The sequence below is a fragment of the Epinephelus fuscoguttatus genome, linkage group LG16, assembly GCF_011397635.1.
Source record: "Epinephelus fuscoguttatus linkage group LG16, E.fuscoguttatus.final_Chr_v1".
In the NCBI taxonomy this organism is placed as follows: domain Eukaryota; kingdom Metazoa; phylum Chordata; class Actinopteri; order Perciformes; family Serranidae; genus Epinephelus; species Epinephelus fuscoguttatus.
This window is the reverse complement of record NC_064767.1, coordinates 22609610-22632007: the sequence shown is the minus strand read 5'-3', so window position 1 is coordinate 22632007 and position 22398 is coordinate 22609610. Positions and strand designations below refer to the sequence as shown.

The 22398-nt window shown below is 40.6% G+C and overlaps 1 protein-coding gene across 1 annotated transcript; it reads right to left on the bottom strand.

The window, feature by feature from the left end:
• Positions 1-495: 495 nt before the first annotated feature.
• Positions 496-8382, bottom strand: tmem72 (transmembrane protein 72). The gene is made up of 5 exons (XM_049600454.1): positions 8075-8382; positions 5108-5174; positions 4267-4338; positions 3620-3759; positions 496-2864 (listed from the first exon to the last, which is right to left on the bottom strand). The coding sequence occupies exons 1-5, from the start codon at positions 8148-8150 to the stop codon at positions 2425-2427; spliced, it is 795 nt and encodes a 264-aa protein (XP_049456411.1). The 5' UTR covers positions 8151-8382; the 3' UTR covers positions 496-2424.
• Positions 8383-22398: the final 14016 nt, after the last annotated feature.

Genomic DNA, 22398 nt, shown 5'->3' with positions numbered 1-22398 from the left:
TTTTTCTTTGCCATTTCTTTGGGTGCTGGAATGTTGGTTGGACAAAAGCAGCAATGTCACCTTGGGCTCTGTGAAATTTTCACAATTTTTGACATTTTACAGACTAAACGATTAATCGCCAAATCGTGAAATGATTGGCAGATTAATCCATGATGAAAATAGTCATTAGTTGCAGCTCTAATGGATAAAAAGGTGCAGGATTTGATTGGCCCTTCTCCCCAGCCGACACATGACTGACCTTCAATGTTAAACTTATGTCAGTTGTTAATGTTTCAACATTAAAACAACGTTGAAACAACTTTTAATTCTAATAGTTGTACAAAGGTTAACAAAATCAACATTAAAATGTCAGAAAGATTGTTTCAACTTTGAAAACAACATTTGAAGTTTATGAAACAACACTGAATCAACATCTGTCTCAAAATCTATATTGATTTATCTTTCAAAATTAAATCATAATTCAACAGTGATTCAACCATGGTGAATGGCATTGATTTGACATTGAATAAACATTAGAATGCCAGCTGGGCTTTGTTGTTTTATAATATGTGTGTGCTACATTATGTGGTTTGACAGATTCAAATCAAAGCCATTGCATAAACAATGATACAATAAACCAGTTATCTTCATTCTTTTTTTCTGTCTTTGCATATGCAGTGATAAGAAAACTGAACTCCGTTTACCTCTACAGTACCTATCCTGTTTTTTCCAGCTCAGCACTGAAGGAAGAAGTCTCTGTGACCTGTAAAGATTTATTTCCCCCATCCTGTTTTTGCGCCTGGATCTGCCATCTAGGAAACTATTGTAGGGTGGAAACAAAAACTGTAGGAAGTCTCCCTCTCTCTCTGTCTGAATAGGATTTATGATTTAACGTGCAAAGAGGAAGTAAGTTGTTCCAGCAGCTGAATAACTTCCCCTAAAGAGAACAGCTCAGTCTAAAGGATGTGGCAGACTCGATGGAAGCAGACTGGAAATACTGACGCTCTCTTCCTCTCCAGTGTTGGGTCACTCAGTTCCTAATTGACCAGAGATCATTGTGAAGATGATAATACAGCCCTGATTATCTGCCTCAGCAAACTCTGGACAAAGACTTTCTGTTCTCACCACAAAACACCAGAACATCTCATCCCTCCTGACTGCACTCACATGTCATGGCTTTGATATATTGTGAAAAAGAGACCTGTTTAAAATGCTGAAAGAATGTATGACACTGTGTAGCTGCTGGGCATGTAATCTGTGTCAGAAATAGAGAATAGCCCAGTTCTTTAACCAGCAATGCGTTTTCACGCGTCTGCTGCCTGCTGGCCCCCATTCTCAGTGAGGTGCTTTCTGATGAATGAGCCTCTCTGCTTTTATTGATTCTCTCCTTAGCTTTGATGCTGTGGAGAGATTGCCTCTTAAAGCTACATCGAGTTATATATCTACAATTCAGTGAACAAAAGACTGAGGAATACAGTGTGTGTACAGTGTGTGTGTGTGTGTGTGTGTGTGTGTTGACAGAACAAAACAGTATTGATTTATGACCTGAACAAAAGAGGAACGTCTGAATGGAGAATTGTATCATTTTTAGTGTGATAAAACAAAACAAAAACAAATACAGGCTTTTCATACCCGCTTTTGTATCAGAAATATGCTAATTTCAGAGTGATTTATAGAGTCTGATTCACACACCCTGTTCATAGCATCAATGTGCAGCGTACGACATTATCAATGCATGAATAATACTTGTAATTATGTTTGGTTGGTGTGATGTTTGGGTGAAACGTGGGTCTATGGCTATGGTGGCGCTCTGGTGGGTGATCTGATGGTTTTCTCATCACCATAATAACGTGAGTACTCCTCCCAGAGCTCCGTCTCCATGGTCACCGCTTGCACATGACAAACACACAATAAGGAGACTTGAATGTGACTAACACACGCACCTGCACAGGCTCTAACGCTCGCTACTCCCTTTCACATTTTCTCTGACGTTGAGTGAATATAACAGTTGATCTAATTTATTACCTCATGAATAATGCATGCTGCAGTAACTGGATTGGATTGCCTTAATGTCTTCTCTTCAATCCGTGCTGGCTTTGCAAAAATCAGACTAAAAGCCACCCACATGCTCGTGTAGGTACAAATGGTTTAATTTTGAATTTGTGCATCTGCAGATCAAAGTGCTTAAAAATTAAATGTTTGAAATAAAAAATATACAAATTAGTGGAACATTTAATAAAAAAATCTAATAATCTTCATATTTTAGTTGTCTAATTACATAAATTACACATTGAACACTCCAAAATGCTCAAAAGCAATTTTAAAATGTTATTGTCAGCTAACAGTGTAGCACCAGCTCATTGCACTCAGTCAGTATGAATACAATACACATACTTTCCTTTGTGTGATATCAGGAAGGAGCTCAGTCTGAGAGCAGAGGGACATTCAGTCAGTAATCATAGGCGCAGTGTCTGAGGTGGTGTCTGGCTCTGGCTCACTGTAGCCCTCCATCTCCTCCATCTCTCTCTCCACAGGCTCCTCCCTATTTCTCAAGCTTATCAGTCTCCTTTCTTTCCACCTCCTCCTCTCCCTGTCTGTGCCTTTAGGTGCTGCTGTCTGCTCCAGCTCCAGCATGGCCTGGACGCTCTCTCCTCTCTCTCCCGGGCTGAGGCAGCGGTCTCTGGATGTTAGAGCCAGTCCCCCACCTCTCCTTCCCATTGTCATGTGGAAGAATGAGGCGGTGCTGTTTGAGGCTGTCCCTTCTGTCACACAGACAGTGGTCGGGCCTTGGTCGCTGTGGCTCTCCTGCGGCCTTTTGAGCGATTTGATCTTTGTTTTCTTGCTTAGTATGAAGTTGAAAACGGCCGTCACCAGAAGCATGATCCCTGCAAACAGAAAATATATTTGTTTCTTTCCAGAGAAGACATTTCGACATTTTACAGTAGGAAATGTCTGAATTCCATTTAGCTGCTTCAGTTTCAGGGTCCTCATATTGTACATGCTGGCTCACTGTCACACTGACATGACTTACTGGGGCACTTAAATCAAGGTTAATGTTATTAAATCTTCACAGCCCTGTCTCCCAGAATATTTTGGAATAAATCTGTCTTGAGAGAAATGTAATGCTGAAAACCTGCCTATCAAATCACAAATATGTTGATACTGAACGTATCAGCAAAAGGTTCAGTGATATATTTTGGTTGTTTTCTGCCAAAACTATCCACACTTAGTGGCAACAGCATTCTTTTTTACTCTCCTTCTTTATTAACATTTTAAATCAATCCAAAATCACAATCTTTCCCTAACCTTAAACTTTTGTTGCACAAACTAAAGACAGGAGTCTGGATGCAACCCCAAGTTCCTGCTATCAAGGTCTCTGAAGCCTTGACATGAATGCGATGCTTTGTTTCCTGAAAGAAACATTGTCTCTGAACATAATCCATGCAGCAATTACGTTGCCACAACAACATAATTAAAAAGTAGTAATTTCTAGGAGACAAGGCTGCAGCTACATGTACGTGTTTCCTATTCTGTAACAAGTGAAAATGTCTGCTGCTAAAAAGCCTCATTATGTAGCTAACGGTGCAATAAACTACTGTAATTACCAGTGTAAGCATGGCACTTGCCAGGGTTATGTTACCTGGGATAATTGCATGCCACACCAACACAGGGTGCAGGAAGCAGACCACTGACATAATGGAGTAATAGAGGAACTTATGGAAGCCTCCGATGCGAGCCATCTTCCCCCACAGCACAAACAGCTGCCAGTCTGGAGGACAGCTACAGAGAAAGAAAGATCAGGAGAAGAGGACCGAGGCAACGAGGACGGAAAAGTCACATTCTTACAATTTTAAATTCTTTTGACAGTAATTATGTGAATGCTGATATGGCAGACATATAGTATGTCACAGTATCTCTGGCAAGCTCATGAATGGTGTTCTCTTTTATCTCAGAGGTGACAAATATAACGGGGTCAAAGTTCAGTGCCAATGTTAACAAAATAGCATGTCCCGGTTGGATGCATACTGCACGCAACAGTACGTACTTTGTAAGGGCAGGTGCAGTACTTACTAAAAGTGGAAAAGTATGCAATCCAGAACACAGCTATGATAACATAAACTAATAAAACTGACAATCCATGTTCAGATTTAGGACTTTTTCACCTGCTTTGCAAACTTTATAGTTGGTTAAATCACCTTAGAGAATTTAACTTGATGTCTTTTTCCTCTCTGCAGTCATGCTATCTATGCAAAACATAGATGATGCAAATAAAGGTTGTGTACTCACGGCAGACACATGATCAGAAGCATGTCCAGGAAATAGGCCAGCTCAAACATCATGATGCCAATAGATGAAACCCTGGGAGGAGAAATGTGTTCAGAGCCAGATGATACTGATACAGTGACAGTGATGACATCAGTAAACAAATTCTCAACTAGATCTAAATATGTCATTTTATGTGTATTATGCCTAGCATTTTCTAAACTGATGCTTCAAGTGAAGAGATATCATCTTCATGTGCTGTAAAGGACTTGGCATTTGTGTTTTTTTTTTTTTTTTTTTTACTGTTTGTTGCTACAGTATAGGCCCTGTCTCAGTTGTGCGTTTTAATTGTCTGATAACCCTTCAATCCAGTCATCCAGAAAAATGCCCGCAGACTAACCATCATCAAACACTGCCCTCTCTTTAAAGAGTTATCGCTGAGTTGTGTGTTTCTCTGTGTGTGAGTGCAGCATTCATCTGCATTTGTGTGTACTGAAAGAATAAACAGTTGTGCATTTCTGGTCTCCCCTGGGAGATGTGTTCCTGCAGCTCTGTGGGAGTTTGGCTGCGAGCCACAGAGATAATACCCTCTGCACCTCGCTTCATCCCTCTGACTCCTTCCCAGCATCTCCATGCATGTGTGTGTGTATTCACTGTTTGTGTGATTATATAAGCAGGTACAGTGTTGTAATTGTCTTTACAAGCTGTAAAGTCACACATTTTTTGCCATATTAAAATCCAGGCAGTGTATTTGTAACTCGGGAATGCCACCAGTTTGGTCTCAAGAAAGCCAGTGTCAGAAGTGCTGTGGTAGGTTTAAATTCATAGTGTATTATGAGGTGTACTGCAAATACTAAGCACTTACACCAGGTAGATGCCGAGGCTGTTGAATTCTCCCTGTTGTAGGGTCTCCGCGCCCACAGCACACAGCACTGAAAAAGAAACAGGAAGATAATGTCCCTTTTTTAAATTCAGAGAGTTAATGGTGAGCAGGTTCTCTCCACCAGATGTCAGACTAAGTTCATGATTTTCTCCTTATAGTTGCATGCAGAGTTGCACCAGCAGGTCAATTGGTTTAAACCTGGGTGTTTAAATGTCACTGTTTTAATTTCCACTGCGATGCAGCTTTGTATTCTGCTGCTTCTCCTCTTCTCTCTCATTGTTTTAATGTTACTTTGTCATATTGCTTTCAAGGTAGTCTTTACTGTGTTCTTGCAGCCATGATGTTTGAAGCAGTTGTGACTAATTTGTGTCCTGGCTGAAAACCATTTCTCCCCTCGTCAGACTTTTAAGACTGACTTGAGTTGCCCTGAAGTGATCCAGCTTGAACTCATAGTCCAAGCCCCAGCGGGCAGTACTGAAATGATATTATATAGTCTACGTTATGTGAAGATTTTTGAAGAGCACTTAATGTTGGTAATTGTTGCAATAGTTTCCGTCATGGTCACAAAATGTTGATAATCGCTTACTCATGCTTGTAATTACCATATCACTGCTGGCGGCTGGGCAATTTTATATGAGTGCACTTAATACATCACAGATCCTCTGCCGGGGAATCACAACATTTTAAAAAGACTTGCCACTTGCAGGTGAAGAGGTAATCAGACGTCATGGTATGTTGATAGGCCTTCCGTGACATCTTTGGTTTATGTGTAAATTAATGTACAGATTTATTGTAAAAACTTTGTCTGCAAGATCAACCTTAGCAGGATGCTGAATCTCCTCTACAGACGTCCTTAACCTCAGTCTTCACTGTGCCAAGAGAATTTTTTCTGAAGAGAACAATAAAGTGATTTTATCTGATTTTATACTTCTGCTACCACTACATTCCTAGTATTTTAAAGGAATGGTTCAACATTTAGGGAAATACTTATTCGCTTTATTCTCAAAAATTGGATGAGCAGATTGGAATCAGTCCTCTTATCTAACTCTCTGCAAGAAACCCAAAATGTCAAACTATTTCTTTGTTGTGAAGATTCCCAAATCTGTGTGATGACACTAAAACACACTTGAACACACATGGAAAGATATAAAATCAGATGACAACAAAGTCTTTAAAACTATAAAGAAAAGCCTGTTTAGTGGATCAATCTTTTCCCTGTGAGGTATAAAAGGTGGTTGAGTGGTGATCACCACTAAACACATGGAAACAATTTCTCTGGCTTACCAGAAATTCAGAGATAGAATCTGCACCAAAGGGGAAATCGGGGGAATGCGTCTGAATAGTTTCTGGTAGTTTATAGAGTGTGAGAGGAATTAGCGCTGCATATAGACCAGCTGGGTATTAACATGTATGTGCTCCCGGCACATGTATCTGCCTACAGAACACACACAGTGGCAGACAGGCAAACACAGGCATGTAGACATGTGAACACACAGACAGAGAGACAGAGGCACATGTAGACAGACCATAAAGATACACACATACAGAGAAAGCACAGACAGCTCATATAGGTGTGAATGTATACCAGCTTGTGATCATGCAAGCCCTGTAAGCCAGCTGGATGCAGAGGCCTGGTTTTGGTGTGATTTGAGGCACATGTCTCTCAGTAAATGTTCAGTGTCTGCAGCTGTTTGGATTTAAGTGGAGGGGGTCCCATATTTTTTGATGGAAGCAGCAACCAGAGAGCTATTTCCCCCATGATGATTTAATGTGGCTGAGAAAGCTGCGTGCAATCTGTCCCTGTGTGCCTGAAGAAAACAGAGGAGGGACCGTAATACTGAGTTTATGTATGATCAAGTATATTTTCATATGCTCTACATATCATGCGAGACATGGTGTGGTGTTCTTGGAGGTCAAGAGTACAGTTGGCCAACATTACCACCTGACCTCCTAACTATTTGAGTTCATGAAATCCTTAAAGGGCCAATTCACCCTAAAGTTAAAAACAAATATTTTTTCTCGTACCTGTAGAGCTGTTTATCAGTCTAGATTGTTTTTGGTGTGAGCTTGGAGGTATTGGCCGTGGAGATGTCTGCCTTCTTTCAAATATAATGGGACTAGATGGCACTCAGCTTGTGGAGCTCAAAGCGCCAAAAAATATATCTGAAAAACTAAACAGCAATGTCTCTTGCCGGAAATCATGATGTGGTTACTCAAGATAATCCACCGACCTTGAACTATTTTCTTTCTACTGATCTGCACCCACCAACCCTATCACTGTGCAGAAGGAAGTGTGCATTGACCCATGGGTGAGACGCTCGTACTCAGCATGAGATGTAAACATTAATGGTGTAATGTTAGCTAGCTCAATAGTGCTAGGTGAGCTAGAAGCACACCTTCCTCTGCGCAGTGGTATGGTTGGTGGGTGTAGTTCTGTCGAAAGAAAATAGTTCCTACATGAAACTGCTCACAATAACATCTGTGGATTATCTTGAGTAACCGGGTCATGATTTCTGGAAAGAGACATTGCTGTTTAGTTTTTCAGATGTATTTTTTGGTGCTTTGAGCACCACAAGCTGTGTCATCTAGTTTCATTAGATTTGAGGCAAGACAGACATTACTACACCCGATATCGTCAACCCTTGGCAACTCACACCAACACAATCTAGATTGATAAATAGCACGAAAGGTAAGAGGAAAAGTATCTGTTTTTGATTTTGGGGGAAACTGTCCCTTTAAGCATTTTATAACCCCAAACATTGCCCTTATTTGTATTTTTAAAATAGCATGACTGCGGAACGTATCAGAGAGAGGACATGGAGTCTGTTATGCATCTGTTAGTGTATCCAAAGATCAAAATGATGCCCATACTGAAACAATAAGAGATACACAAGAGTCAGATTTTAATCTTGTTATAGATTTCTGTTTGCTTTTATATTCATATCTTACCTGTTGCTGTGGAAACACCAAGGATCCTGCAGGCGCACTCCACCACAATCCACCAAACACTCTCTGAGTTCCCCATGACCTCAAATACTCCACTGTATAAAAATGCAACCTTCACACTTTTCACACACTATCTGAAATAGCTGGTGGCCTTGTAGTTACTAAAGTAGCATTCTAGACGCATAGCTGTCCGTTAGCTAGATGGATGATCGTTGGTCAAAAGAAAAAGCCAAAGTTGGGTAATCCATGAGTGCCATGATGTGACGCTCAGAAAGGTTTGCGAGTCAGTGCCCCTGTTGCTCCAATAACTGCTAATCAGCCACACACACACACACACACACACACACACACACACACACGAACAATGCCACTCTCAGCTGGTTTAGCATTCCACCCTGTATGTCAAGGTGAAAACTGTTCAGCTTGGGGTCATTTGTTCAGTGAGTCACATTTACTATTAAGGCTAGTTAAACATTATTTTTTTAAAGAATTAATACAAAACTAACTTTCTCGCACACATACACATTCTTAGAATTAGCAGTAATTTGTGTGCACCCTTGAACCGCAGAGGAGATCGGTGACCCCGCTTTCCAGAATTACTTGTCCCCTACACATCTTCCTCTTGTTTTCCTCTGTGTAATTTAACTTTGTTGTGAGGATCTGTGTGATTCAGTTCCTTCAAAAGATCAGAAACATGTTTCATTTCCAAGGCCAAAGTCACACAGCATCCATTTATTAGAACACTGTGTCAACAAGTGTGAGGGTTGACGAAATAGGCTGCAGCTTGCGTCAGTAAACAAAAAGCAGTGTTAGAAATTGTCATAAACAAGTTCCACTTAGTTTGCAGTTTAATGCAACACTGACTCTAGTCTCACCATTCGATGGATGTGTGATAAAACACCACAAGAACCAACAGAGACCCTTTGACACACTTACACATGTGTAAATGTAAGCCAGCATAATCAGTTGACGCAGGTTTGGCTGAGGTGTAAGCTTGTTTGGGCACAGTAGAGGCCTACTGGAACAAGCATTAAGAGTCACGGAGCTCACGCACACACCCCCTGACTCCTCGTAGGGGCCAAAGTAAGCTACATAAATCTCCTTAAATCTCCAACAAAGACACTTTTGTGTATTTGTTCCACTTGTTTCCGGCTTAGCATCCAGGTTATTTGTGGCATTTATGGTATAGAATAAGTGAGAGTGTCTGAGCAGTGCTGCAGAAACTGCAGATGTAAGACATGTAATGACAAATGTAATATGCAATGGATAATGTACAGCAAGCGGGTCATTACTGCTAAATGAACCTCGACAGAGTGATGCTAGACCTCGAAGTGAAGCAGAGTGGTCCTGAGGAGTGTTTCAAGGGTGATGAAGGGGGTTCATTTTGCAATAATGACCTGCCTGCTGTACACTACCCTGCTAGTTACATAGCTACTTACTAAAGAAATAAATATTCTGGCACAAAATTTCGATTTAAAAATGATTTTACTGCTTCCGCTACGTGTCTATGATCAGAACTGCTTCCACAATGTTGGTCTGTTATCTATTGCAACGGTCTATTATTCATGAATAATAGACCGTAGAATGCCATAATTGACCAATTGGAATCAAGTATTCAACTAAGCCGTGTAATAATATAATTTAACGGGTATCACTTAATATGTCAACGATTTTGGTCCAGACTAAAATAGTTTAACCAATACTAGACAAATTGCCACAAAATTTTTAACAGACAGTCATGGCACCGCAGGATGAAACCTACTGACATTGGTGATCCTCAGACCTTTTATCCTGTGCCACCACGAGGTCGACATTTGTTTTTAGTGAAATGTTTCCACATCTACTGGATTGCCGTGAAATTTGGTACACACATTCATACCCCCCTCAGGATGAATTGTAGTAATTTTGGTGCTGGCTTAACTTTTGTTGGTGTCATCGTCGAGTCAAAATTTTGATTGTTTTTGACCAAATACCTGCAAAACATTCTCTGACTCACCAGTTAACACAAACATGGTGAACACCATGTTAGCATTGTCACTGCAAACACAGCAGCATTATTGATGGTTTATTATCAATTTGATTGCTTAATCATTCATTTTGGTGAATGGACTGCATTTTAATATTGGCAGATAGAGGACAAATTAAAGGAAGAACCAACATTAATTATGTAAGTATGAGTCAGGCCACCATGGGCCTCCAGAACAGCTAAAGTGCTCCTTGCCAAATCTGTGAAACTTTATTGGAAGGATGAACACCATTTCTCCACAAGGTATTCCCTCATTTATATACATTACATACGCTTCCGTAACCGGTCGCAGGGGTGCTGTAGTCTATCCCAGCTGACATTGGGCGAGAAGCAGGGTACACCCTGGACATGGTGCCAGACTATAGCAGGGCTGATACATAGAGACAGACCATCATTCACACTCACATTCACATTCACATTCACCAATCAACCTAACCTGCATGTCTTTGGATTGTGGAAGGAAGCCGGAGTATACGGAGAAAACCCATGCTGACACACAAAGAAAAAAAAACAAATGACATATAGCCTCAGAGACATTCACACACATAGCTGAATCATTTAAAATGAAAGTTTATCTTATATGATTAGGTGTTATGTTGATTTTGGTGTAGGTGATTTTCTTATAGGTTGGTTCAAAATCTTCCATAGGTGTGAAATTAGGTTGTTGTCTGGTGAATGTAAAGGCTGTAGCATTTTATTCACATCATTTTCATAATTCCCAAATGATTCAGTGAGCTCTGGTGCATGGAAGCATCTGCATTTAATGCTTTCCTTTTACTCAGGTTTTTCCTTTAATTTGTCCCCCATCTTTTGTGCTTCAGAATGTGCCTCTTATGAACCCATGTATACACACTTACACACCGATGGGGTTCAGTGTCTTGCTCAGGGACACTTCAATATATGGACAGAATGAGTCAGAGTTTAACCCACAAATCATGCAGTGGTTTCTTAACCACACATACACAATGTTCATGCCTGTACACATGCGCAATGCCGATACACATACTGTAAGAAAAAAGAAATGCAAGGAACAAACAGAACTGTTTGGCCACCCACTTCATGTGATTGAATCGATAAAAGAGAAAAAGACTCTAAAGCAATCTAAATTAAATCCTATGTATATTTAGACTGCAGTTCACGATTGAACATAAACCTGACATGCATGAGATAGGAATGTGTATGTTAACTGAGCCTAGCCACAGCAGGCTGTTTGTTTATGTTTATATGACATCCTCGGCCCCCAAAACAGCCTTATAAAAACATAATTTATGGTAATAAATCATTGTTTATTGTTAGGGGATCGCTGCTGACATTTACTGTACATTGTGAGTTTTATGGCTGTTGTCAGGATATGCCAAGGGGTGGAGTAGTTAAGTAATTGTGAGCGATTGTCATCTAGTGAGACTGTAAATCTTATGTTACAGTATAAATACAGTCTTATGTTTTCATATGATCTGTGCAGCTTTACAGACGTGCCTCCTCTTAGTGCTCAGCTTCACCCAGCCTGACCTACGACCCCTCCCCATCTTCCCAAACTTTCACTCGCCTGCTCACATGTTCTCTCACCCTGTAATCATCCCGGTGTTACGCCTCCTCACCCTCCTCATCACGGCTTCACATCCTTCTCCCCCACACTCTGTGCCCATGGGCATGAGACTGTAGAGATTAGCCATGCCTCTCTTTCTCTCAACTTTCTCCCCTCCCTGCCTTCCTCCACATTTTCTTACCCAGTCCGGCGTGGGTGTCTGGTGCCTGTCAGAACCAGTGAAAACAGCTCTAATCTTAATTACACCAGCAGCTTTATTACCCCGCTCTGTTGCTTTGCTCAGGTAATATCTCCATAATCACTTCTTGCAGGCTGTTTCATCTTGAGGCCGAGGGAGGGCCTTGAAAGATCCCTGAAAGACTAATTTCAGCAGAATACTTGAATATTTCTTAAAATATGAAGACATAAACCTAACTGGCCACACTGTGACTATTACGCCTCACTGCAGTCTGTAGGTAACGCTGGAGCCTAATTACTATATTTGCAAATGCAGGGAGCCACCTAGTGGTTAAAATGTGTTCATACATTGAAGTGACATAAGATACTCATATGCTGACACTCATCAGGAAAAAAAGACCCTCTTTTCTTGCTCTTTTTTCTCAAATATCATTTATTACAATACCAAGAGGTCAGGAGCATCCCCCAGACAGAAGAAGCGCAGACATGGGAAGGAGCAAGACAAATATGCGGTTGTGAAACAGATATGAATCATGGAGGAGTTTTTGGGAAGACAGAGAGGATGTTTAATGTCTGCCTGTTGAGTGTCTAATAGTCAGCACAGATTAAGTACATCATCACAGAGTGGTGAAGTGTATTTCTCTGTGTTCAGACCCCCCACAGATTTAACGAATAATCATAATGTTTGTGGGAAACTATATAAATGAAATCAGGTTTACATGATCATGTTGCATATTTGCTATGCTTTAAAGTCTCTGTAGCAACAACCTGGTGCAGTACTAAGGCGTGTGTAACGTTTTTAAGCACACAATTTATGCACAACTTGAAATTACAACAACTTGTTTGGCCACTTGAGGACCGCAGACAAAAGCAGTAAATACAACACTTGTCTTAAGTGCTACAGTATATCGTAAGCATCTGGACTTGCTTGAGTTGCCTATGATATGGCACTTAAGATTACCATGACCTAGATGTCCTGGATGACTGAGAATATTCACCAACACACAACACTTATTGTTTAAGTTGATATACTGTATTAAAATAATGGACGTATTCACCATAATGTCACCCATTGGTTCGTGAGCTCCTGTTTTGGCAGTCGAAAGCTTGGATTTTTGGAGCCAGAAGTGACCCAAGGTGACCATACTTGGTTAAGGCGGAGTCTCGACCCAAAAAGTTGCACTTGAACACACCGCAAAGACTACAGCTGATGAACTGGTCTGCTGTTTTTGGCCGTTGAATTGGTCAAAAAAAAAAAGCTAATGGGGGCTGATGAGTTGCAGTGGTGTGGGACACACTACACTGACAAGGATGCTCACCAGCGGCCCAGCTTTCACCAGTGGCTGACCATCAGCTTGGTGTGTCAAGGCCTTCAACATGGAGGTCTGTGAGGACTGACTCACTTTTGAAGTCAGCCTCAAGCATGATTTTTCAACCCCAGAGGTTGCCAAACCTAGCAAGTAGCTGACTATTTACGTTTGTTCAGAAAATGTCAGAACTGTTCTTCGGGTGCTGAAATAACTTTGTAAAACCCCCTCCCTTCACACCTCTCTGAAAGTCCAATACGTTCTCATCCCAACTTGTTAAATAACGTCCCCTTATCAGACCTAAATGTCAAAATATGACAGGCTAGATACCCCCCTGTGTCAGTTTAGGATGTTCTGTGAAGGCATGTCAGTTGTCTTTTGGTAAAATGGTACATGGACTGCACTTGTATAGAGCTTTTATAGTCTTCCAATCGCTCAAAGTGCTTTTACACTACATGCCACATTCACACATTCACACGCACAGTCACACACTGATGGCCGAGGCTACTATACATGGTGCCATCTGCTACTCACACACCAATGGAACAGCCATCGGGAGCAATTTGGAGTTTGGTATCTTGTTCAAGGATATTTTGACATACAGACTGGAGAAGCCGGGGTTCGAACCACCTGCTCTACATCTGAGCCACAATCACAGGAAGTGAACAGTTTCTTCTTGTAACATACAATCTGTTAAAAAAATAAACTTAGTATGCACATAAAGCACCTCGTTTTTACTTTTTTTTTTCGTTTTCAGAACAGTGAGAGTGAACCAAAACAGTTAAGTCACGGGTCAGAAAACAAAACAAAACAAAAAAATTGCTGAAAGACAGTAAAACACTGTAACATTGAGTTACGTGATGACTTTTGATTGTTTCATCACTACGAGCGACAGCTGTCACATCCATGTGGTCAGTGACCCACTTGGTATTGGCCGTCAGACTGCTAGTTTAGGCACAGTGAGCAGAAGGCGAGCAGCAGCATGGTAAGGTACTACCATGTGCTCACATATGTGCTTAATTTTGATTGGCAGAGCGTGACTGGGCTGTGAAGTGTGAGAAATCTTGATTCCCATTCACACAGGATGCAAATGAGCTGGCTAAAGACAACATGGAAACGTCCATCCAACAAATCCACATTCTCACATACCAGTATGTAAGCATGTTCTGCTGTGAGTGCTAATCTCTGGCATCTCAGTTATGAATCTGAGGCCAGCTTTACTAACGCATGGTCAAATAAATAATTACCCCCAGTCTCTCTTCCAAAGCTAATGTTAAACTGTCATGTCTTTTCTGTGTCAGGTTTTGATTTAGGCGGCGCTGAGTCAGGAGATTTACATCGTCAGCAATAAGAGAATGTGACTTTGATCTGCTGTGTGTATTCATCACATACCACTGAGGTCATCGGCTGCTTTTTGTGGTGATTATGTTGGCGGATCACTCTCTGTCCTTTCACTTTACATGACAGCATATTATGATGAGCCAAAACAGTGTTTCCTCATTTTCCCAGAAACCCGTGGCTCATGACCTCCCTCCTCCTTAATGTAAAGCCTCTCACTCTGAGGTTTGTCTTCTCACCAGCTCTCAGACAAACCTAATTAACAGAAACGACTTCACTCTTTTCTGACAAATGCCTTCGGATGAGCTGCCGAGATGAGTGAAGAATTTCTTTGCAGCCAATGAGAGGATGATAAACAGCAACCTGTCAGACCAGTCTGATGTTTATATACCAGGCCATAATCTTGAGCACTTACAGGGATGTACTGTTCTTATACATTGTCTAGCAGATGCAAGGTTAAGGAATGCAGTACAAAGTGCAAGGGCAATCCCTCTCGATTGTTCCCACAAACACACACATGTGCACACACAGTTAGATTTACTGATAGTGAACAGAAAAGAGAACTGTAAGCAATTCAGAGTTGGCCTTGGTACTGAGGGGTTCTGATATTTTTTTTCTTTAATTTTTCTTTCTGTATGAAACAACATTTCTGTCCCCTGAGTACTTATTCTGTGGTTTGTGCAAAGTTTTTAAAGATGGAGTATTTGCCCTGTAACCAAGAGGTTGCAGCACAGTCCCAGGCCCCACTGTTCCCTCCAGACTGATGGCAGCCTCCCATATGGCCCTCTTGGCCCATACTGACTTAGCTACACATGCCTTCCTCAGCGATTCAAATACGACAGAAGGAAGTGGATCTAAAATGATTTAACAATATGAATAAAACATTCAACAAAACCCACAGTCTCTTTAACATATAGCTGTGTAGCATCATCTCCTTCCTGATAATATCTGAGATGGTGCAATGTTTCATTTTAAACAGAAAGAAGGATTCATACTGTAACATAGTTCAGCATCATTTTAATGACATCCAAACCTTAGTCATAAAAAAATCTGCTCTTCATTTCTTCCTGGTTCTAACTCAGGAGTGGAAGAAAAGCTTTCATGGTAATCTGGCCTGGCTGTAAAGATTTTCTGAAGAGGTCCTCAGAGACAGAAGTCCAACTTTGAAGAACGTAGAAAAGAGAGAAGAAGAGAAGCTGAAGTTAACAATCCCAAATACACCACTGAGTGCGGTAGACTTTAAGAGCATGACAGTGGATATGGGAGGTTTTTCCTTCCTGAGGAAGTGCTGTCGTATATCATAATGTAGTGTGTGCATGTACGGTGATGGACAAAGCTAAACGCCAGGTTTTGGATGACCTCCTGTCACTGCGCATACTGAGGATCTGTTTGAAATTAAGTGGAAAATCCTGTTACTGTATCGTCCATTTGGGAGCAATAAAATACAGTCATGGTCCATATATATCATGACCAAATAAGGTAAATTTAGTAAAAATAAAGGCCACAGTTACACTGCAAAAACCCTCTTGAATAACCCAATATATAACTGGTTGCATGTGCATGTGTTTTACCTATAACACTGTGTGCACTATTACTTGCAGCCAGACCAGTTATTGAAACTTTAATTTCAATGCTACAAACATTTCTGGAGGCATCAAGGACCACAGCTTAAAGCTACTGTTACTACTTTTATTAGATTTGCTGAAACTGTCACTATATCCTCACAGCGGTGCATGAGACAGATAGTTTGTAAAAAAAAAACAACAACAACAAAAATCGTATTCCTTTGCCTTCTGTTAGTGCTCTAATGGAATTACTGCTCATGAACAAAAACAACCAATCAGTGCTGAGAAGTCTGTGATGCAGCTGTCAATCAATCTCTGCTTGTGAGCTGCGGTCACGCTGTTAAACAAGGCAGCGCTTATCAAATATGAATCAAGATTCTTTAACTACATTGCGTGTTTCTCTCCTAAAATGTTTTCAGAAACATATTTTAGTGTACTGTTGAGCTGTAAAATGAGAAACTTTGCTCCAACTGGATGGCAGCGCTCAACTATTTTCTACATGACAGCTAAACAGTACACTAAAATATGTTTCTGAAAACATTTGAGGAGAGAAATGACCAGCGCTGCCTTGTTTGACAGCTGACCGAAGTTTACAAGCAGTGATTGACATGATTGACAACTGTGTCAAAGACTCCTTGGTTCTGATTGGTTGTTTTCAGTGTGCCACAATCTGATTCTAGCTAATGCCATTAGAGGCAGTAGGAGGAGAAGGGACATCATTTCTCCATAAACTATCTGACTTAAATAATACTTTGTGGATGCAAGGACAGTTTGAGCAAACAAAAAGTTGTTTTCACAGAGTAAGGAGTTTTAAGGTTGCACACATACACTCTATGTTTGTGTGTATTTCTGTGCATGAGTGTGTGTGTGTGGATGAGTAAGACAGAAAGAATACAAATATGAGGAACATCAACCAAATTGAGGACCTCACCTTGCCCCTCCTGTCTCTTTTCTTTAAGGGTTTATTTAGAGTTCAGAGTTGAGTTTAGGGTTGAGGTTAGACATGAAAAAAAGAGTTTTGGGGGGGTTAAAGGAATGAATGTTGTTACTGAAGCTCCTCGCAGATGTGTAGTACAGATGTCAGGACATAGACCAAATAATATAGCAACTTTCTTGAGAGAGATTTGGGTTGCAGTTAACAACTTTTTTAGAAATAACATTGCACAGGCCGAAATTGCAAGTGTGTTGGTCAAAATAAATGTAATAAAATGAAGGTAAAAACCAAGGAAATCATGAATATTATGAGAGAGACGGAGACAGAGACAAAGTCTTTCCAGAAACAGTAGGATGTTGAACTTAACCATCAGGGATACAATAAACACATACAGAACACAATACAAATATAAGAAACTGGCATGCAACCCATCGATTGTTACTGTACAATGATGTTTTTATGTATGTTTGTCTATCCCCTCTGTGTGTTTGTCAAGGCTACAAATCTTGACTGAGTTTCATATCCTCTGAAGCCCACACACATGCTGATTGGTCTGCGTTGCTACATTTCTTGGCCGCTGGAAATCAGACCAAGAAAGTACAGCTCCTGTTTGACTGGTCAGCAGGGATTTGGACGGACGCATGCTTGGAAAAGTTACGGAATCCAGACAATTCTTGATGACCGTATAGTCTTCTCTGAAAGCGCATCCCCGGATCCTGTGGCTGACTTTTACAGTTGCCCAGTTCTGCCCAGAGACAGCTGGTAAATTGGATGATTAAGTTCAAGATCCAGGTCAAGAGAGTGGTATTATGTCTTATTATACGCCACATTATAAACACCATGTCATTAGTCATGCCAACTGCCCTCATACTTAATGTCAGAAGAGAACCCATCATCCTCCCAATCCCTTACATATGGCTGTGTTTTACGAGTGTGCGGTGGTCAGGGTGACGGCCATCCTTCAGCATGGTTAAATGTTTCCATGCTGCCGTGTTTTGCTAACCGCAGCTGCTTGCCCAATTGTACCAATAAGTGGAGGCCTCGATCAAGGACAGCCTGCCAGGAAGATCGCTCCGGCTGATAGTTCGCAGTTTGCATGCACATGCTTCATGCATACGTGCAAACGGATGCATTTATGCGCACATGGGTACATGTCCTGAAAGAAAGAAGGCTGATTGTTAGAATAACATCCAGAGAGCAAATTCAATGTTTTTACTCAATTTGTGAGGTAGCGGGAGCGAAGTCAAATATCATAATGAGACAGATTTGTTAACTTTATTATCAAATCAGGGTTTTTTTTTAGCAAAACTGAATAAACATCATGCGGCCAACGAACTACAGTTCAACTGAATCCTCTCAGGGTCCTCTAAATATTGGCCAACATTTTTATTCCCGCAACATGAATTTAAATAACTTCATAACAAAAGTAACTCTCTGCAGTGTTATGAGAATAGACAGATCTGATGACAGAAAATCAGAATTTGTTTATTTTGGCCTCCACAAACTTGTTGACCTAATGAGAGGGGAGCAAAGGTTTTTCTTGGTATGAATAAGAGTTGGCGTTTACGGTAATAACAGCTAAAGCATGTCCAGAGTGTGTGTGTGTATGTGTGTGTGAACACCTGTCACATACATAAATCACATATGACTCATGAGAGGACGCACAGGAAGAATGCTCCCTAATTATTCTGTTTCCATAGTTAGGTGTGTTAACACGCTATGAGTGACAACAGATGGGCTCTAAAATTGAGAAAACATTATGATCTTAGTAACAGAAAAGAGGTAAATGTAAAGTATCTTCAATCTGTGTCTAATCTATCCAAACTGCTTTTCAAAGATCCAATTCCACAAGACAAGAAAAATGCTTCTTAAGATGTTTCATGTGTCTTGATGCAGCCACTGAGCGTCACATAGAGAGGCAAAGGAAGTGGTGAATAAGGGGAACCATAAAGAGGAGAGATTAACTGGGCCATTGTGACAAGACGGATGAGAACGTGACCGCTGTCAGAGTGACATATTTTGCTCTGAAGTTGGAAAGATGTGCTGCCAGCGTGCTGGTCTCCTGTCACTCCTGCCCAACCCCTCTTTGCTCTTCTGTGAACCTGTGACCCCCGTTTGACCACACAGAAGCTCTCCATCAGCAGGGTCACGGCCGCACTTTAACCCTCTCTGCTGCTCTGGCCTCAGTGCTGGAAGACATACATGGAAGTGCAAGGATGCCCTTAACACTCAACAGTCTCCTTGTGACCCTGACATCATGGGTCATCCTCGCTCTGGCCCGTTGCTTGGGCAACAAGAGTTCATGAAAAGGGGCAATGATTTAAACAGCCAGATGACTCTAATATTGTATACTTTAATGTCAAAGCACAGGCGTGGGGAGACATGATTGGATATAGAAAAGTGGAAGAGGAAAAGATCAATTTAAGTGATTTAAGTGATTGGTGAAAGGCTAACTGCAAGGTCAATGGAATTTAATAATGCAGAGTGAAAAGTATGAAAATGCAAAGCTCTCATTTCTAGGTTTTAGTGGAAGTGGTGAATATGAGGTGCGAGATCCCAAGGGTCTCTTTCAGGCCAGGGTCATTTGTTTAAATGGAGAAACTCAGCACAGTAATAAGTCATGCATGAAATGTGTGTATAAACTTAACAAGACACAGCAACAAAACACAAGTTTAACACGTCCTTTATGCAAACGGTTACATAAATATAAAGAAACACGATTCTGTTACTGTAACAACATGAGTGTTAATGATGATAATTGTTTCCCAAGAAATCGAAATTGGGTAGGCGTTATTCACTGGGGGTTGATGACATTTCCTGAAACCGAAAGTAGATTTAGTTGGAACGAAGTAGAAAAATATAATCATTTGTTCAGCTTCAATATGAATCTGTGGCGCAACTCTTCAGTATTGAAATTATCAGCTTCTGATTAAAGCAGCTCTGGTTTTCATCCAGACAAAGAGTCATGATTTCCCAAAAATTACAAATTTCATCACCTCTGGGATCCACCTACACTCACCAAAGTCCTCACTGCCAGAAATCAAAAGGCAGTTTTTCAAGCGGCATGAACACCTGATGACTTTATAGTTTGTCCTCTTCCCAACCTGCTCTTCCAAGGGTAAGGGTTGGGGCAGGTTAGGGTGATTCAGTAGAGCCGTTAACCCTTGCATCTGCTCCACAACATGTCAACCTGACTAAAAGCTGAGAGCAATAACAGAGTACAGGCCAACAGGTATATAAAGACTCACATTCTAATTAGAGTCCATGTGTCAGCATCTTCCAGGAGTACAGTGAGATGTGCAGCCCAGTTGCCAGAAGAAAATGTTGGTATATGTTTCTGTAAACCACAAATACATTACATTTCTACATTTCACATCAGCATCTCTAAAGTGACATAGTATGAGCTGATTTAATCATCTGGAGGTGGAGGACATGGTGGATGGTCTCACACCTAAGTAAGAAGTCTTCCAAACTGCAGACTGCTTTTTGAGACCCACAAACAACAATAACACCGACAAGGGCCATTTTGCATTATGAGTAATTTTACTTCTGATACTAAAAGTAAATTGTGTTGCTATTACTTCTGTACAGGACTTCTACTTGTAAAGAAATATATATTCATAGTGTTTTATTGCTACTTTTTCTTAAGAACATTTTTTGAATACTGTCTTCTATCTGTGCATCCAACTACTTTTCAGTATGTGTATTTCATTCTGCAGTCTACACATCTATAATCATATGAATCTCTGGGTTGCAGCATAAACATAATTCAAATCTTCAATCTAAACACCAAAGATTTCCTCGAAATGCTCAGGAGAATACTTCCCATGACCTCAGGGAGATCCAGCTCGCTTCATTCAATCTCCACATACCACACTCTGCGAAAAAATTTGTCGACTAGCTGGCCGGTGATGCCTGACACTGCATCTTGTCCAGATTTCACGGTCACTTTATTTGATGGAGGTCACAGTGTGATATATACCTACAGTCCTGACCTCTCACACTGTGGCCTCTGTCGACCGCACACAATCTGTGAAAGAGTGATCCAAACATGATGTGGGATTACAGTGGGAGGTTTGCTGTCGACACATTGTGACTCAATGCTGTCGCTCTTGTGTGTGTCACGACAGGAGGCTTGGCTTTAAATTGGAATAATGCAATATATATCTTACTTCATACATTTACAATTGCAATACAAACACCACAATATATGTTCACAGTTGAATAAGCACAATGATACAGACATTATTGTTAATCATAGGCAGACCTGGAGGGGAAAAGAAAGCAAAGAGAGAACAAATGACACCTTTCACAAATTTCATCATAGTCGTATACATCATATTCAACATGTAGACACATGCATAAGGCTGAATACGCACATATAGACACACAAAGAGCCCCTCCTCTCCTCCTACACACACCAACATGTGCCAGACCTGTGCGAACTGATGCAGAGGTCATAATTTCTTGTAAAAACACATGTACTAATTGGTATATGCATCATACCATTTGTCACATGTGGGGAAAAAAAAGCAAAAAAAGCAATGATTAAAATAAACCAAGGTTTTCAGTCAGTTAAAGTTTCTGACCTGTTTTTTGTTCCAAGAGGAAAATCAGTTGTGTTATCTGTATCATTACACAAACAAATGATGCAAGCTTGAAAACGGTTCACTGTTTTACGTCAGCATTATAAACAGTGCTTGTCTTTGTTAATGCTGACATATGAGTGTTTATATTTTCTGTTGAACAAATAAAAAAATTGGTTCGTAATAGTTCTAATGGGAGTTTTGTTAAAATAGATGTTTGTTTTCTTTTGAATATACGTCAGTATAGTTTGAGTACTTACTGCAGCTGGCATGAGGGCGTGTGGAGGGGAAGTTTTGACTGAAAAGTAAAAGACAAGTGAACAGCACGAGTGCTTATGAAAAACACCTATTTAATTTTCAATCTGCTCCTGGTTTATTCATCGATGCACCGAGCAACTGTTTACACCCATGTTTTCTTTGTAAGTCTGCATGCTTGATGTAGACCATTACCCATGCTTGACAAAGACCAAATGCACAGAGAGGCAAACAATTCTCTTTTATGTGAAAAAGACCAGAATTGCTTCACAAATTGAGTCTGCGTTTGAGATGTTTCCCTGCGGACCCCATGAAACAAGCCTGACCACAGTCTAAACAAATGCCAGACAGATAAACCTGCAGTGAGCATCTCTCGCTGTCACAAATGCAACTGCAGACACACTGTACACACACAAACACATGCGTTAGCTGCACAAAAATACACAAAAACAACACACAATTGTACAAATGAGCAGCACAATGAACACAAGGAAAGTTATTAGCTGTACAACTGATCATATAATTAATTAAAACAAACCAAATGATGTATAATACAGGCATTGTGACTTTCACAGTAAATTAAAGAGACAGTA

Bases quoted from the DNA above. Each gene is read 5' to 3' on its own strand.
- tmem72 (XM_049600454.1), bottom strand. From the start codon at position 8,150: ATGGGGAACTCAGAGAGTGTTTGGTGGATTGTGGTGGAGTGCGCCTGC. The intron at 4,339-5,107 runs GTAAGTGCTTAG...TTCTCCTCCCAG, and splicing joins AGCCTCGGCATCTACCTGGT to GGTTTCATCTATTGGCATCA. The intron at 2,865-3,619 runs GTAACATAACCC...TTCTGTTTGCAG, and splicing joins GTGGCATGCAATTATCCCAG to GGATCATGCTTCTGGTGACG.